The 15,147-nt window shown below is 46.7% G+C and overlaps 1 gene segment (V, D, J or C); it reads left to right on the forward strand.

Moving 5' to 3' along the window:
• The first annotated feature begins 10,250 nt into the window (after window positions 1-10,250).
• Window positions 10,251-10,879, forward strand: LOC144601313 (T cell receptor alpha variable 9-2-like). The segment is given in 2 exon segments: window positions 10,251-10,308; window positions 10,524-10,879. Coding segments are annotated over 2 exon segments (414 nt in total).
• The last annotated feature ends 4,268 nt before the right edge of the window (window positions 10,880-15,147 follow it).

Here is a 15,147-nt window from a genome sequence, read left to right on the forward strand (position 1 = left end):
CAGACAGACAGTCAGTCAGTCAGACAGACAGACAGACAGGCAGACAGACAGACAGAAGGGGAGAGAGAAGGTGAGCGACAGAGTAGGATGACAAAATCATGGGTATGATTGTAACATTCTGTTGAGCAGATATTATTGCCCAGCAGTCTATTCTACATCCTATAGGCTTTAACACCTTAGTCCATGGAATAGAAACATAGAAACATAGAAACATAGAAAATAGGTGCAGGAGTAGGCCCCCCGGCCCTTCGAGCCTGCACCGCCATTCAATATGATCAATATGATTATATAGAAAAGGATGGTATGTTCGGAAATTTAATCCTGGGATTCGCGCCTGCTTCCTCTCCGCTTCCAAATCACAATCCGCAATCCGGTTGTCTGCTTCTATTGTCCTCCCGTTTGGATCTCGCAAGTAGCTTCCCATGAAGACAAGGGCGTGGAGAGAACGTCGCACTCAGATGGTGAGCTCCGTCGTTATGTCACCCAGTTACTGCAACTAGCGAAACGCTGGTTTGCTTTGGGATTGGCGATAACCGGTCTGTCCAAATATGGAAACTGACGCGCACAACGCTGGAAAGTGAGTTCTGATATCTCGAGAAACACCGCAGTAAATCTCCAAAGAAATTCAAAAGTAAAGGAGGCTGGGATGTTATTAAGGGGCGTCGAGAGCCAGACAGACAGACAGAAGGCGAAACGCGCGAGATCAACCATTGCACACAAATGAACTCAATCTTCACAACTTTTTTAACAGTTTATTGACTTTTAATTCCTCCTTGTAAAGTGCACATCCTCGCACTCTGGCCCCGTACACCCCATCTTTTATCTGCTCTTCTCCCGGGTCACCTTTCCTCCTTGTTTGCATCCCACAACCTGATCATACCCACGTGACAAGTCATGACGAAAGGTATCAAAACAGTACTCGGTGCAAATAATTAAACTATGTTGATTTCTTCACCCCAAGACTTCTGCACCCCAAGTGTGTGAAGGGGAGATATCGAAGGTCCTTCCTTCCTGCTGCCGTCAGACTGCACAACCAGCACTGCTCCCAGCAGACCAGTGAATAAAAATAATTACCGCTATTTTAATTTTTTAATGAATGCTTATTTATTTTTGCTATCCACTTTGCTGCTGTAACCCTGCAAATGTCCCCTTTGTGGGACGAATAAAGTACTTATTATTACTATTATTATTATTATTATTATTATTATTATTATTATTATTATTATTATTATTATTATTATTATTATTATTATTATTATTATTATTATTATTATTATTATTATTATTATTATTATTATTATTATTATTATTATTATTATTATTATTATTATTATTATTATTATTATTATTATTATTATTATTATTATTATTATTATTATTATTATTATTATTATTATTATTATTATTATTATTATTATTATTATTATTCACAGAATGGTGTTGGGTAGTCGGTGGATACTTTACATTATCTGAAGAGAACCGTTATCCCCCCTCGTCGTAGGCGTGTCTTAAGTAAACAGTTTGACGTTGCGTGGATTATGACAACCCATCCAATCCGGCGTCAGACGCACGCCACATTGTCTCCTAAAGACATCTGCATCTGTCCTCCGATATCAGATGCCGGGCAGCGAGATACTGAAAACAACCAACTTTCTTCTCTGTTTTCCAGGCACCATGTGGTCTACATGCACTTTGCTCGTAATAACGTTCGTCCTGCCGAGTAAGTCTGCGTTGTAATGCTCAGCATGTACACCTAGCCTTTGATAAGATAGAAATTTGCAACATTATAGCATGCAAAGTTAGGGTACACCGTCAAAACACATTTCCACCAAGTCTGGAGGGGGCAGCTTTAAGGTGAAAGTGTCAATGTTAAAGGAGATGTACCGGGGGGAAATGGTGACGGGTGCCTGGCACATACTGCTGGGGCGTGCTAATGCAGTCAGAGATGAAAGTGGTGTTTACCAGACTATTAGGTAGGCATATGGATATGCAGGGAATGGAGGGAGGGGGATTATGTGCAAGCATGTGAGATTAGTTAATTTTAGCATTATGCTCGACATCGACACTACTCCTGTGCTATACAGATCGACGGTATTTGTTGGTTATATGTTGTAAGCTTTAAGCTTCATCGCATATTTTTTGTGTGCTTTATTACAGGAAGCTACGGCGAAGAGTCCATGTCTCAGTACCCGCAAGAACTCGCTGTTGTTGAAGGACAAGCCGTGATACTTAATTGCAATTACCCCAAATCTTACAATCCGCAGGTCGTTTTCTGGTACATTCAGAACGGCGGGCAAGCGCCGAAATATCTACTAAAACAATTCAGTCCAGACTCCGGAGATCGGGCTGCCTCACAGCGCCAGAGACCTGGGTTCGATCCAGACTTCGGGTGTTGGCTGAGTGGAATTCACAGCTCACCCTGTGACGGCGTGGGTTTACTTTGCGTGCTGCTGATTCCTCCCACGTCCCAAGTGGGGTTGTCATTGTCAATTGTTCATAATATGTTGGGAGTGGATAAAAAAATGGGATAACATCGAACTCCTGCAAATGGACGATCGATGGCCGGTATGGGCGATGATCCGACGGCCTGTTTCCACGCTGTATCTTTTAATCAATTCAGAAATCCGATCTGGTTCCTTATAAAAGGGATTTTATTTGTGGAGAATATTCTTGCTGTTGAGGGCGTGCAGCGTAGGTTTACCAGGTTAATTCCCGGAATGGCGGGTCTGTCGTATGTTGAAAGACTGGAGCGACTTGGCTTGTATACACTGGAATTTAGAAGGATGAGAGGGGATCTTATTGAAACATATAAGATTATTAAGGGGTTGGACACGTTAGAGGCAGGAAACATTTTCGCAATGTTGGGAGAGTGCAGAACCAGGGGCCACAGTTTAAGAATAAGGGGTAGGCCATTTAGAACAGAGATGAGGAAAGTCTTTTTCAGTCAGAGAGTTGTAAATCCGTGGAATTCTCTGCCTCAGAAGGCAGTGGACGCCAGTTCTCTGTATGGTTTGATGAGAGAGCTAGGTAGAGCTCTTAAGGCTAGCGGAGTCAGGAGGTATGGGGAGAAGGCAGGAGCGGGATACTGATTGAGAATGATTAGCCATGATCACATTGAATGGCGGTGATGACTCGAAGGGCCGAATGGCCTACTCATGAATGTCCATTGTCTATTGTCTATTGACCCCAGTCCTTCCATGGAATGCGAAAATCGTCAATCTGAGTGGAAAGGCGCTAGGTCGAGACAAGCGAAGTGGAGTTTATTCATTTAGCTTAGTTCAGAGAGTAGTTTTGAGATACAGCACGGAAATAGGCCGTTCGGCCCACCGAGGCCGCTCCGACCACCGATAGACAACAGACAATTTACAACTCTCTGAGTGAAAAAGCTTTTCCTCATCTCCATTCTAAATGGCCTACCCCTTATTCTTAAACTGTGGCCCCTGGTTCTGGGCTCCCCCAACATTGGGAACATGTTTTCTGCCACTAACGTGTCCAACCCCTTAATAATCTTATATGTTTCAATAAAATCCCCTCTCATCCTTCTAACTTCCAGTGTATACAAGCCTAGTCGCTCCAGTCTTTCAACTTATGACAGTCCCGCCATTTCGGGAATCAACCTACGCTGCACGCCCTCAATAGCAAGAATATCCTTCCTCAAATTTGGAGACCAAAATTGCATACAGTACTCCAGGTGCGGTCTCACTAGGGCCCTGTACAAATGCAGAAGGACCTCTTTGCTCCTATACTCAACTCCTCTTGTTATGAAGGCCAACATCTCATTGGCTTTCTTCACTGCCTACTGTTCCTGCATGTTTCCTTTCAGCGACTGATGCACTAGGACACCCAGATCTCGTTGTATGTCCCCTTTTCCTAATTTGACACCATTTCGATAATAATCTGCCTTCCTATTCTCACCACCAAAGTGGATAACCTCACAATTATCCACATTAAACTGCATCTGCCATGCATCCGCCCACTCACACAACCTGTCCAAGTCACCCTGCAACCTCATAGCATCATCATCATCATCATCATCATATATCTACAGCCGGAAACAGGCCTTTTCGGCCCTCCAAGTCCGTGCCGCCCAGGTGATCCCCGTACATTAACACTATCCTACACCCACTAGGGACAATTTTTACACTTACCCAGCCAATTAACCTACATACCTGTACATCTTCCTCACAGTTCACACTACCACCCAGCTTTGTATCATCTGCAAATTTGCTAATGTTACTTTTAATCCCCTCATCCAAGTCATTGATGTATATGCCCGTACACTAGCACTACTCTGCACATTAAGGACAACTTACAATATTTACCCACTCGGCGACTCTGCTCGCTCTCGGAGGCTTTCAAATGCTCTCGGCGGTTCCCATTGTATCCTCGGCGGCCCTCCTCCGCTCTTGGCAGCCCTCCGCGCCTTCGGCGGCCCCGCCAGCCGGGCCTTTGAGCACCGCGGGGTGCATCTGAGAAGCTTTCTGCTTCAGCTGCTTCAGTTGTGTGTGCGCAACCAATCATGCGCATGGAAACGCCCCCTAGTGTATACGGGAGTGAACAGGATCTTGGCTTCTAGTCACACATCGGATACGAGGCGTGAGCACATTGTGAAAGTCGCCTTCTTCTCTCTCTCTTTCCAAATCGGGCAGCATGTGCTCCTCGTGTTTCTTGGCGCTGGTACTCCTTGTGGTGCCCGGTGAGTTTGTGTTTCATTGTTCAGTGTGCATTCCGTGACATCAAGGTACTGCCCGTTCTCTGACGCAGAGGATCAGCGTAAGTTCACCAGGTATACCAGGTAAATTTCCGGGATGGCGGGACTGCCATATAATGAAATAATGGGTCGACTGGCTTGTATTCACTTCAATTTAGAAGGATGTGAGGAGATCTTATAGAAACATGAAAAAATTCTTGAAGGATTGGACAGGCTAGATGCAGGAGAAATGTTCCCGATGTTGGGAGACTCCAGAACCAGGGGTCACAGTTTAAGAATAAGTGGCTGGCCATTTAGGACTGAGAAACTTTTTCACCCAGAGAGTTGTGAATCTGTGGATTTCTCTGGCACAGGAGGCAATGAAGGCCGATTCACTGGATGTTTTCAAGAGAGAGTTCGATTTAGCTCCCATGGCTAAAGGAATCAAGCGATCTGGGGCAAAAAGGAGGAACCGGGTACTGATTTTAGATGATCAGCCATGATCATATTGAATGGTGGTGCTGGCTCGAAGGGCCGAATGGCCTACTCCTCACATTTTTTCTATGTTTCTATGACACGCTCTATGCTTTGTTACAGGTACCCGTGGCGGGGACTCGGTGTTTCAGGACCCGCTGCAGCTGGCGGTCGAGGAAGGACAGAGCCTAACACTGAACTGCAGTTACTCCGAAGGCTTCAGCGCTAGCTTCGCCTGTTGGTACGTCCAATATCGCAGGGAAGCGCCGAGATACGTACTGATGATATACAGCCACGGGGCGGGCGACCGGTCTCGAGATTTCCCGGACAGGTTTACTTCCGTGTTTCAGAAAGCATCGAGGACTATTCTTTTAACTATCTCCGGGGTTCGCGTCTCCGATTCCGGCGTGTACCTCTGCGCCTTGAGGCCCACACTGCTGCAGAGATGGGGCAGATACGGACAAAAACCCATTCCGTGCGTTTCAGTCAGCTGCCACAAGAGGGCGCCGCCGTCCGATAAATAGACGTCATTCGTAATATAAACGAGTGAGGGCCCACGCAAACTGGGCGATCAACATCTAACTGCCGAACGGCAGTAAACTACCAAACGGCATGAACTTTGATTTCTCCAATTAAAAGTAATAGCTCTCCTCCCCCTCTCCCACCCCTTTGCGCATCCATTTCTTCCACTTTTACACACCAGTCACCTTTCATCGCCTTTGTGCACTGATTTTCCCACTCCCTCTCTGCCCCCTTCACTTGTTCCTAATGTATCCGTCCCACGTGGCTTACATTTCACACCTCTTCTCCTCTCCGTATCCAATACACCTTTGTCTCCTTTTCGCGACTAGCCCTTGTCACTGATTCTACCCACGTGGCAAACGCTTTTCCAGTTTTCTTCCCCATTCCAATCAGTCTGAACAAGGGTCTCGACCTGAACGTCGTCTGTCCATTTCCCTCCACAAATTCTGCCTGACCCGCTGAGTTCCTTCAGCACACTGTGTTTTGCTCAAGATACTCGAGGTATCCCTTGCTCTGCAAAGCTTTCCCGGTCAAGGCGCAGAGTGACGTTCTCCCAATCCCCTTACATCTCCGTGCCGAGTGGAACCAATCTCCTGTGCGAACGCGTTATGTCTGAGCTGTGTAGGTTTTAGGTTTGATTTTGGTTTATTTTTGTCACATGCAACTGCGTCCAGTGTAAAGCTTTGTGTTGCATGCTATCCAGTCGGATTAGATAATGTTATACATAAACACAATCAAGTCAAGCACGAGTACAATAAGTAGGGCAAAGGGAAAGGTGCAACGTTCAGAATCTATTTGTTGGCATTGGAGCGCACCATCACAGGAGAGGAGGTCCAATATCCGCAATTGGGTAGATGTGAACAGGGCAGTTATCTAGTTTATTGGAGAAGGAAGCTGTTTTTGAGGCAGGCGATGAGCGCTTTCAAACGTTTGTATCACCTGGCCGACGGACGCGGAGTTGTGTAGGTCTCTGATTGGGTTGTCTGTATTTCCGAGACATCGTGAAGTGTATTTGGAATTAGTTGTGGGATGTCTGGTGTGGACTACTCTCTGCAATGTCTTATGTTCTTGGGCAGAGCTGTTCCACACCAAGCCGCGACGCAATTCGGCAGTACGCTTTCTATGGTCTATCGGTAGAAGTTAGAAATAGTCACTGAAGACATCCCAAATTTCCTCAGTTTCCTCAGGAAACAGAGGCGCTGGTGAGTCTTCTTATCTATCGCCTCAATATGGTTGGTCCACAAGAGAGGTTAGTAATAATAACCCAAAGGAGCTTGAAGCTCTGAACCATATCCACTGTGGCGCTATTGAATCTGACCGGGGCAGGTACTCTGTCAAACGCCCCGAAGTCCATAAGTAACTCCTTCGTCTTTCGTCTTGCTGGCATTGAGGAAGTGTTTAGGAAAAAACCGCTGCAGATGCTGGTTTAAATCGAAGAAGGGTCCCAACCAGAAACGTCACCCATTCCTTCTCTCCAGAAATGCTGCCTGACTGTAGCATGACTTATTCCAGCATTTTGTGTCTACCTTTGAGGAATAGTTTGTTGCCCTGATTCCATGTTACGATGTAATACTGAGCTGAATGCACTTGGCAGCTGCATCTTGTATTTACTGGTAAATTCAACACCCAGAAGTTCCTACTGGTCCATTTTATTTGGACGGTGTCGTTAAAGAAGATTCCTGTCCATCCAGCAAGACCAACCAACCCCGAATCGGAGGCACGCCCTCTATCTGCAACAAAGGGACACCAACACCGCATTGACACCATTGTCTTCTCAGCCTTCAACAGAGCACCATGTGTCATTCTCTTGTCCTGCTGATAGTAATTTTCTTATTTTCCGGTAGGTTTGAGAAAGAAAAAACGTCGATGGCGCGCACTGAACATTTGATTTTTCTCCACGGTGCTCACAATTGTGTGCTTTGTTACAGGAACCTTCGGCGAGGATCGAGTGTCGCAGAAAACGCATGAACTGATGGCTGTAGAAGGACAGACCGTGAGGTTGACTTGCACGTATTCCGCAGCATTAGATGCTAGGACTGCATTCTGGTACGTCCAGTATCCCGTGGATCCACCGAGATATATACTGAAGAAATTAAGCACAGGGTACGAAGAACGATCTCCCCATTTCCCAGGCAGATTTGTTATCGCTTTTAACACTGAGAATAGGACCGCGTCTTTGAACATTGTGGGGGCTCTCGTCTCTGATGCTGCCGCGTACCTCTGTGCCGTGAAGCCCACACTGCTTCAGAGAAGCAGCATACCCAGACAAAAATGCACTAAGATATCCAGCGCGCAGCCACCAGAGGGCACTCGCTGGATTGACATATTTAATGAGAGAAATCAGTTTCCAGGAATCGAATGGAACTGTAAATTAAATCTTTACAGTCTGGACCAGTGGAAGTGCCATTTTCCACCTTCCACTATAATCTGAAACAGCATTGGTTAAGACCTAATCAACTCAGAATTCAATAAACATTTGAGGTGCTTTGCTGAGTTTGATTGCACGGAGGCAAGTTCTCTAATGCAACGCGTTGGCGCCTCATATCACACATACATCAACGCCGGGATTTACACTTATCATCCTTCAATCGTGTCGTATTCTTATCAACCCCCATAGATCCCCCTCCCCCCACGACACAATTTTAAAGTTCACAGTACACAAGTTACACAGCGAGTCTGCAAACGTCTGGAATACGAGAGAAAACTGAAACACGAAGAGGAAAACACGAATCGCTGGAGTTATTCACTGGTTCAGGCAAAATTTGTTGAGGATAATGACAGACGACGTTTCGGTTCGGGACGCCTCCAGACATCTTCAGTTCGGAAGAGCTCCGAACGGAAACGTTGTTTGTCCATTTCCTCCTCAGATGCTGCTAGGCCCGTTGAATTCCTGCAACTCAGAGGTTGCTCAAGTATCTAGAACTTCTTTTTCTTGCACTACCTGTTGTGTTAAGGTTTGGTTTAATTGCAATTCATATATGGGCGAATTGTCCGGAGAGATCGCTACACAATGTTTTTAATATAATAATAATAATAATAATAATAATAATACATAATAATAATAATAATAAACATTTATTTTTTATAGCGCTTTTCCAGATGCTCAAAGACGCTTTACAAAAACAGTCAAGACATAAAAACAAACAAACGAACTGTCCTGATGGAGAAGCGGCGAACAAATAGCGCCAGCGTCCTCTCACGTCAGGGTCCGGCAGTAGACAATAAAGAACATAAGACACACAATTACAATTTTTTAACACAAACAGCCACCACAGTGATTGCTCCAGGCACACCCTCACTGTGATGGAAGGCAAAGAAAAGTCTTATCTCCTCCTCATTCTTCGCCCGGGGTGCCAAGAGGCGATCGAGGCTCCCGACTTTTGAAGCCCCCACCGGGCGATGGAAAGTCCCAGGACCGAGCCGAGCAGGCCGATGAAGGTCCTGAGCCCTCACCGGGCGATGGAAAGTGCCGCGGCCAGGCCACGCAGAGCGATGAAGGTCCTGCGAGCGAGTCAATCAAACCTCGGGCTCCGGGGCGGTTGAAGCTGCTACGGCTGGAGCTCCCGAAAGCCGGTCGCCAGCCAGGGACCTGCGAACTCCAGATGTTGCGGTCTGCAGGGCCCACGGCCGAAGCCTCCGAGATGGTAAGTCCAGGCCCTGCGACCGGAGTCTTCAAGGTCGATCCCAGCTGGAGGCCGCCGACTCCGCAGTGTTAGGCCATAGCGCGAACGGAGACACAACACGGTAAAAGTCGCATCTCCGTTGAGGAGGAGATTGGAAAAAAGGTTTCCCCCACCCCCCCTCCACCCCCCACATATACAGAGTTAAAAAATAAATCAAAAGAAACATTTAGACGATAACAAAGACAAAAACAAAAAAAAAGACAGAGAGACTGCGGGTGAGCCGCAGCTGCAGAACGCAGCCACGCCCCCACGTGACAATTTCTCACACGTGACAATATTAAATGGATACAAATATCAATATCAATACCAATCTTTACACTAATAACAATATCACTTCCAATCCCACTACCAAATCCAATTGCAAGGCTAATACCAAAATAATCCACGCTGATTCGGATATGCCGCTGAGGGAAGGATGGAAATTACCCTCTACGCTCGATTCTCCTGCGCACCTGTCGTCTTGTGGACGACTGGAGACTTAATCGCCGTGTTGTTCTGTAACGTGCCCGAAAAGGCGCATGAAATAAGAATTTAATCGATTGATTAGAAAAATCAGCATGGAAGCAGTGCCTTGGGCCCAACAGTTCGGCACCGACTGTCGGTCACACGTTGAAACTAGTCCCATCCTACCATCGCATTCACTGCCTACACACACTGGACGCAATTCGTAGAGGCGATGCCACAATCTATTTCTCTCTGTTTCTTTTGAATCGCAATTCCTTTCTCCCATACACGAAGTGACCTTAGGTAGACACAAAATGCGTTCACAGATGCTCGCTATCGAGCAGGTACGCGTGTCCCTCGGAGAATTAGTGAACATTGGGTGGATTTCGGCGCTTCTCTAAGCTGTAACTCTAAGCTAAATTAAGCTAAGCGACGCGATGAAAGGAGAGTCCTGTCCAACGAACCTGACCAAGAGACGAACCAACCACGAAGCACGTGAGCGCCCTCTATCTGCAAAAAAAGGACGCCGACGCTTAAACATCGCGTTGACGACATTCACCTTCCTGCCTCCAAGACAACACCATGTGCTCATCGGCTGCCCTGCTGATAATAATTCTCCTGCTTCCCGGTTGGTCTGAGAAAAATCATCTAACGTTCGAGGAGAGGGGTTGATTGCTCCCGAATGCTGACAACTTTGTTCTTTGTTACAGGGGCCTGCAGCGACGATGAAGTGTCCCAGAAACCGGCTCAACTAACGCATGTAGAAGGACAGACCGTGAGGCTCAATTGCACGTTTACTACAGGATTCGATGGCCAACCTGCCTTCTGGTACGCCCAGTATCCCGGGGAAGCGCCGAGATATATACTGAAGAAATTAAGGGCTGATTTCGAAGAACGATCTCAAGATTTCACAGACAGGTTTTCCGCCGCCTATCACAAAGATAGTAGGACGGTGCCCTTGAGCATCGTGGGGGCTCTCGTCTCCGATTCTGCCATGTATCTCTGTGCCATGCAGCCCACACTGCTTCAGGGACCCAGGAGACCCGGGCAAAAACTCAAGCCGTGATACGGCGTGCGGCCACCAGAAGGCGCGCTGGCTGCTTATATTAAATCAGAGGAATCAGTTGTAACAAAGAACTGCAGAGGCCGGTTTATATCAAGGATTGACAGAAAGTGCGCCAGCCCTCCCCATTTGCCCTATGCGCTACTCTCGTCTTTTCACTAGTTCCACAGTTCACCACTCTCGACAACATATCTCCCCAAGCCAACAATTGGCTAACCAGAGCACCACCCTGCCTGAGGCCATTTAATGCCGGGCCGGACTTTTTTCTTGGTCTTTTCTCGTCTCCCCCCCACGTTTAGTTCTAAAACGTTTCCCGATACGGAACGTCTGCTATCCTATTTTCTTCAGCGACTCTGCCTGAACCGCAGAATTACTCCAGCACTTTGTGTCATATCTTCGGGTAAAACAATTGCTCGGCATGCAGAGGAGTTGCGAATGAACCCTCCCGTGGCCCAGAAGAACGGCCTTCACCGAAACGTTCTGTAGAATCTGAAATATTTTTAATAATATTACAATCGGAGGTCAGGGTGGCATCCGCGTCTTTGGAGTTGTGAGGCAGCATCTCTACCAGCTGCGCCAATGTGCCGCTCAAAACGTTCATTTCTCGTTGCGCGCGGCAATTAAGCAATCTTAGCTCCGGACACTTGTTTCTTGAAATCCTCCAATCTTCACGAGCTGTGCTTATTCTCTGTAATTTTGTTTGTCTCATGGCTTAAATAGACCTTCTCATACAAGGAGATCGAGGTTGCGAAAGGCAGGAACAAGGTCAGTTGAACTCCCACCCCCAACCCCACACTTTAATGCGGCAGGGTGCAGGAATTGCCGGTTCACGCAAGCAATGGCGGCGGCTGGGAAATGCAGCAACAATGTCAATCGAGCAGCGACGTCGAGGTCTGTCGGCGCGGATTTTCAGTCTAACTGTGAGGGAGGGAACGAAGGAGAGAAAGTGAGAAATAGTGGGCAATTTTGGAGTGAGTTATATGCAGTTATATATGCAGCGACAGAACAGTTTGAACGAAGGAGAGAAAGTGAGAAATAGTGGGTAATTTTGTAGTGAGTTATATATAGTCATATATACAGCGACAGAACAGTTTGAATGCATTTGTATATGGCGTCGAGTGACAGATGCACATCGAAACAGGCAGAGAGAAAGGCCAGAGTGTTATTGACACCGATCGATCGTCACGGAGAAAACACTTACAATACATAGATCATAGGACAATTCATCGAACAGACGGACTATCTTTGATCGGACTTTACTGGCTTTACCTTGCGCTAAACGTTATTCCCTTATGACGTATCTATACACTGTTAATGGTTCGATTGTAAACATGTATTGTCTTTCCGCTGACTGGTTAGCACGCAACAAAAGCTTTTCACTGTACCTCATTACATGTGACAATATACGAAACTGGATTGAATACAGCACAGGAACCGGCCTTTCTGCCCACAGTGACCAAGCCAAGCATGATACCATGTTAAACTAATATCTTTACCTGCGCGTTTTTACTGATGTGTAGGTACAGAACGGCTTCTTCGGATCCTTCGCGTAACATTCTGCAGCCATGTGAATGTCGGTGCTATTTTGAGTCACATGACGCATAGAACGGAGATTCCGGCCCAATGAACTTCAGCTGCGAGACCAACCAATCCCTAACCAGGGTGACGCCCCTCTATCTGCAACAAAAGGACACAAACCCTTGAGCAAGCGTTGACAACATTCTCTTCTCCGCCTCCAGAACAACGCCATGTGTGTCCTGCTGATAATCATTCTTGTGTTTCACGGTGGTTTCTAGGAAAAAAAAGCATCTGCGTTGCGTAACGAAGATTTGATTTACCTCCGAAATGCTCACAATTTTGTGCTTTGTTACAGGAGGCCGCGGCGACGATGACGTGTTCCAGAAACCGCCCAAACTGGCGATAGAAGAACGGCAGACCGCAGAGCTGAATTGCAAGTTCACCGCAGCTTACGATAGCAGACCTGCCTTCTGGTACGTCCAGTATCCCGGGGAAGGGCCGAGATATATACTGAAGAAAATAAACGCAGAATTCGGACAACGATCTCCGATTTCCCAGACAGGTTTTCTGCCACTTTTATCAAAGAGAGTAGGACGGTGACTTTGAACGTCGCTGGGGCTCTCCTGTCAGATTCTGCCGTGTATATCTGTGCCATGGAGCCCACACTAACTCAGAGAAGCAGCGGACGCGGACAAAAACCTACGGAGGACATCGGACGATATGTCACCAGAGGGCGCTCTCGCCGGTCAAATGGAAGTTAGCAGATATATCAATTTCCTGGCATCCAAATAAGTTGTGTATTAAACCTTCTTGTACGAGTATGACCACGATTCCAGGAATGTTCTATAAAATCTGAAATTGTTAAATCCTACAAAATTCTAAATTCCACAAATATTTGGGTTTGACAGCACTTTTACATCTCCAAGTGTGCCGATTATGAAAGACACCTTTGACCTTTGTTCTACCGGTCATTCCAGCTCCACGCATTTCCATTGACTCCCAACGATTCTGCCGCTCCTATCGACTATATCAGCACTGCACATTGTCTGGGGGGAAACATCTAACCTAATCAAAATGCTGGAATAATTCAGTGGGTCAGACAACATCCCTGGAGAGAAGGAATGGGTGACATTTCGGGTCGAGACCTTCTTCAGACTGATGTCAGGGGAGTGGGCGGGACAGAGATAGAATGTAGTCGGAGACAGTACGACTGGTGGGAGAACTGGGAAGGCTGAGGGGATAGAGACAGAGGGAAAGCATGGGCTATTTGAGGTTAGAGAAGTCAATGTTCATACTGCTGGGGCGTGAGCTGCCCACGCGAAATATGAGGTGCTGTTACTCCAATTTGGGCTGGGCCTTACTCTGACAATAAAGGAGGCCCATGACAGAAAGGTCAGATTGGGAATGGGAGGGGGAATTAAAGTGCCGTGCAACCGGGAGACCAGGTATGTTGCGACGGACTGAGCGGAGGTGTTAAGCGAAACGATCGCCGAGCCTGCGATTGGTCTCACCGATGTACAGATATTGACACCTGGAACAGTAGATGAGGTTGGAGGAGGTGTAAGTGAACCTCTGCCTCAGTTGAAAAGACTATCGCGTACATGGATGGAGTCGAGGGGGTAGGTAAAGGGACACGCGTTGCATCTCCTGCGGTTGCAAAGGAAAGTACCTGGCGATGGGGTGGTTCGGGTGGGAAGGGACGAGTGGACCAGGGAGTTGTGGAGGGAACGGTCTCTGCGGAAAGCAGAAAGGGTGGAGATGGGAAGATGTGGCCAGTAGTGCCATTTAAGATTATTAAGGGATTGGACACGTTAGAGACATGAAACATGTTCCCAATGTTGGGGGAGTCCAGAACCAGGGGCCACAGTATAAGAATAAGGGGTAAGGCATTTAGAATGGAGATGAGGGAAAACTTTTTCAGTCAGAGAGTTGTAAATCTGTGGAATTTTGTGCCTCAGAAGGCAGTGGAGGCCAATTCTCGGATTGCTTTCAAGAGTGAGCTAGATAGAGCTCTTAAGGATGGCGGAGTCATGAGATATGGGGAGAATGCAGGAACGGGGTACTGATTGTGAATGATAAGCCATGATCACATTCAATGGTGGTGCTGGCTTGAAGGGCCGAATGGTCTAGTCTTGCACGTATTCTCGATTGTCTATTTACTTCGTTGGAGCCCCTCGGATTATCTTTAATCGGAATTTTGCTGGGCTTTACATTGCATTAAACGTTATACCCTTCACCGGGCATCTGTACATTGTTGTCAGCTCAATTGTAATCATATATATTCTTTCCGCTGACTGGAGAATGAAGCAAAACAAATCACTGTTGCTAGGGACACGCGACATTGAATTACACTAAACTAAGTTGTATAATATGTGGTATGATTTGTCAGCGGACGACGCGAAATCACGTTTCCCACCGTATCTCGGTACTGACGACTATAATAAACAAATACCAATACCAAATATTGTCAACATGTGCTTATTGGAGGCATAGATTCCGATCGCAGGAAGGGACTTCATTTGTTCTATCGACGCAGGTGGGATACCCCTTGCTCCTTCCGGTGGCGACGTACGATCAAGGTTCTTTGTCCATGGGACTAATAGTTTTAAAATCATAGATCAGGGAGTAATAAAGAACTCGTCTAGTCAGATTGTATAACTTACGAGAGACTAGCCTGCCCTGCATCGGGGTAATGATGCTTAATCTTCTCAGAAGGAATATGGATGGAATCCTTGATGTAAGAATGGAATGTG

This window comes from Rhinoraja longicauda, chromosome 16, assembly GCF_053455715.1.
Source record: "Rhinoraja longicauda isolate Sanriku21f chromosome 16, sRhiLon1.1, whole genome shotgun sequence".
NCBI lineage: Eukaryota > Metazoa > Chordata > Chondrichthyes > Rajiformes > Arhynchobatidae > Rhinoraja > Rhinoraja longicauda.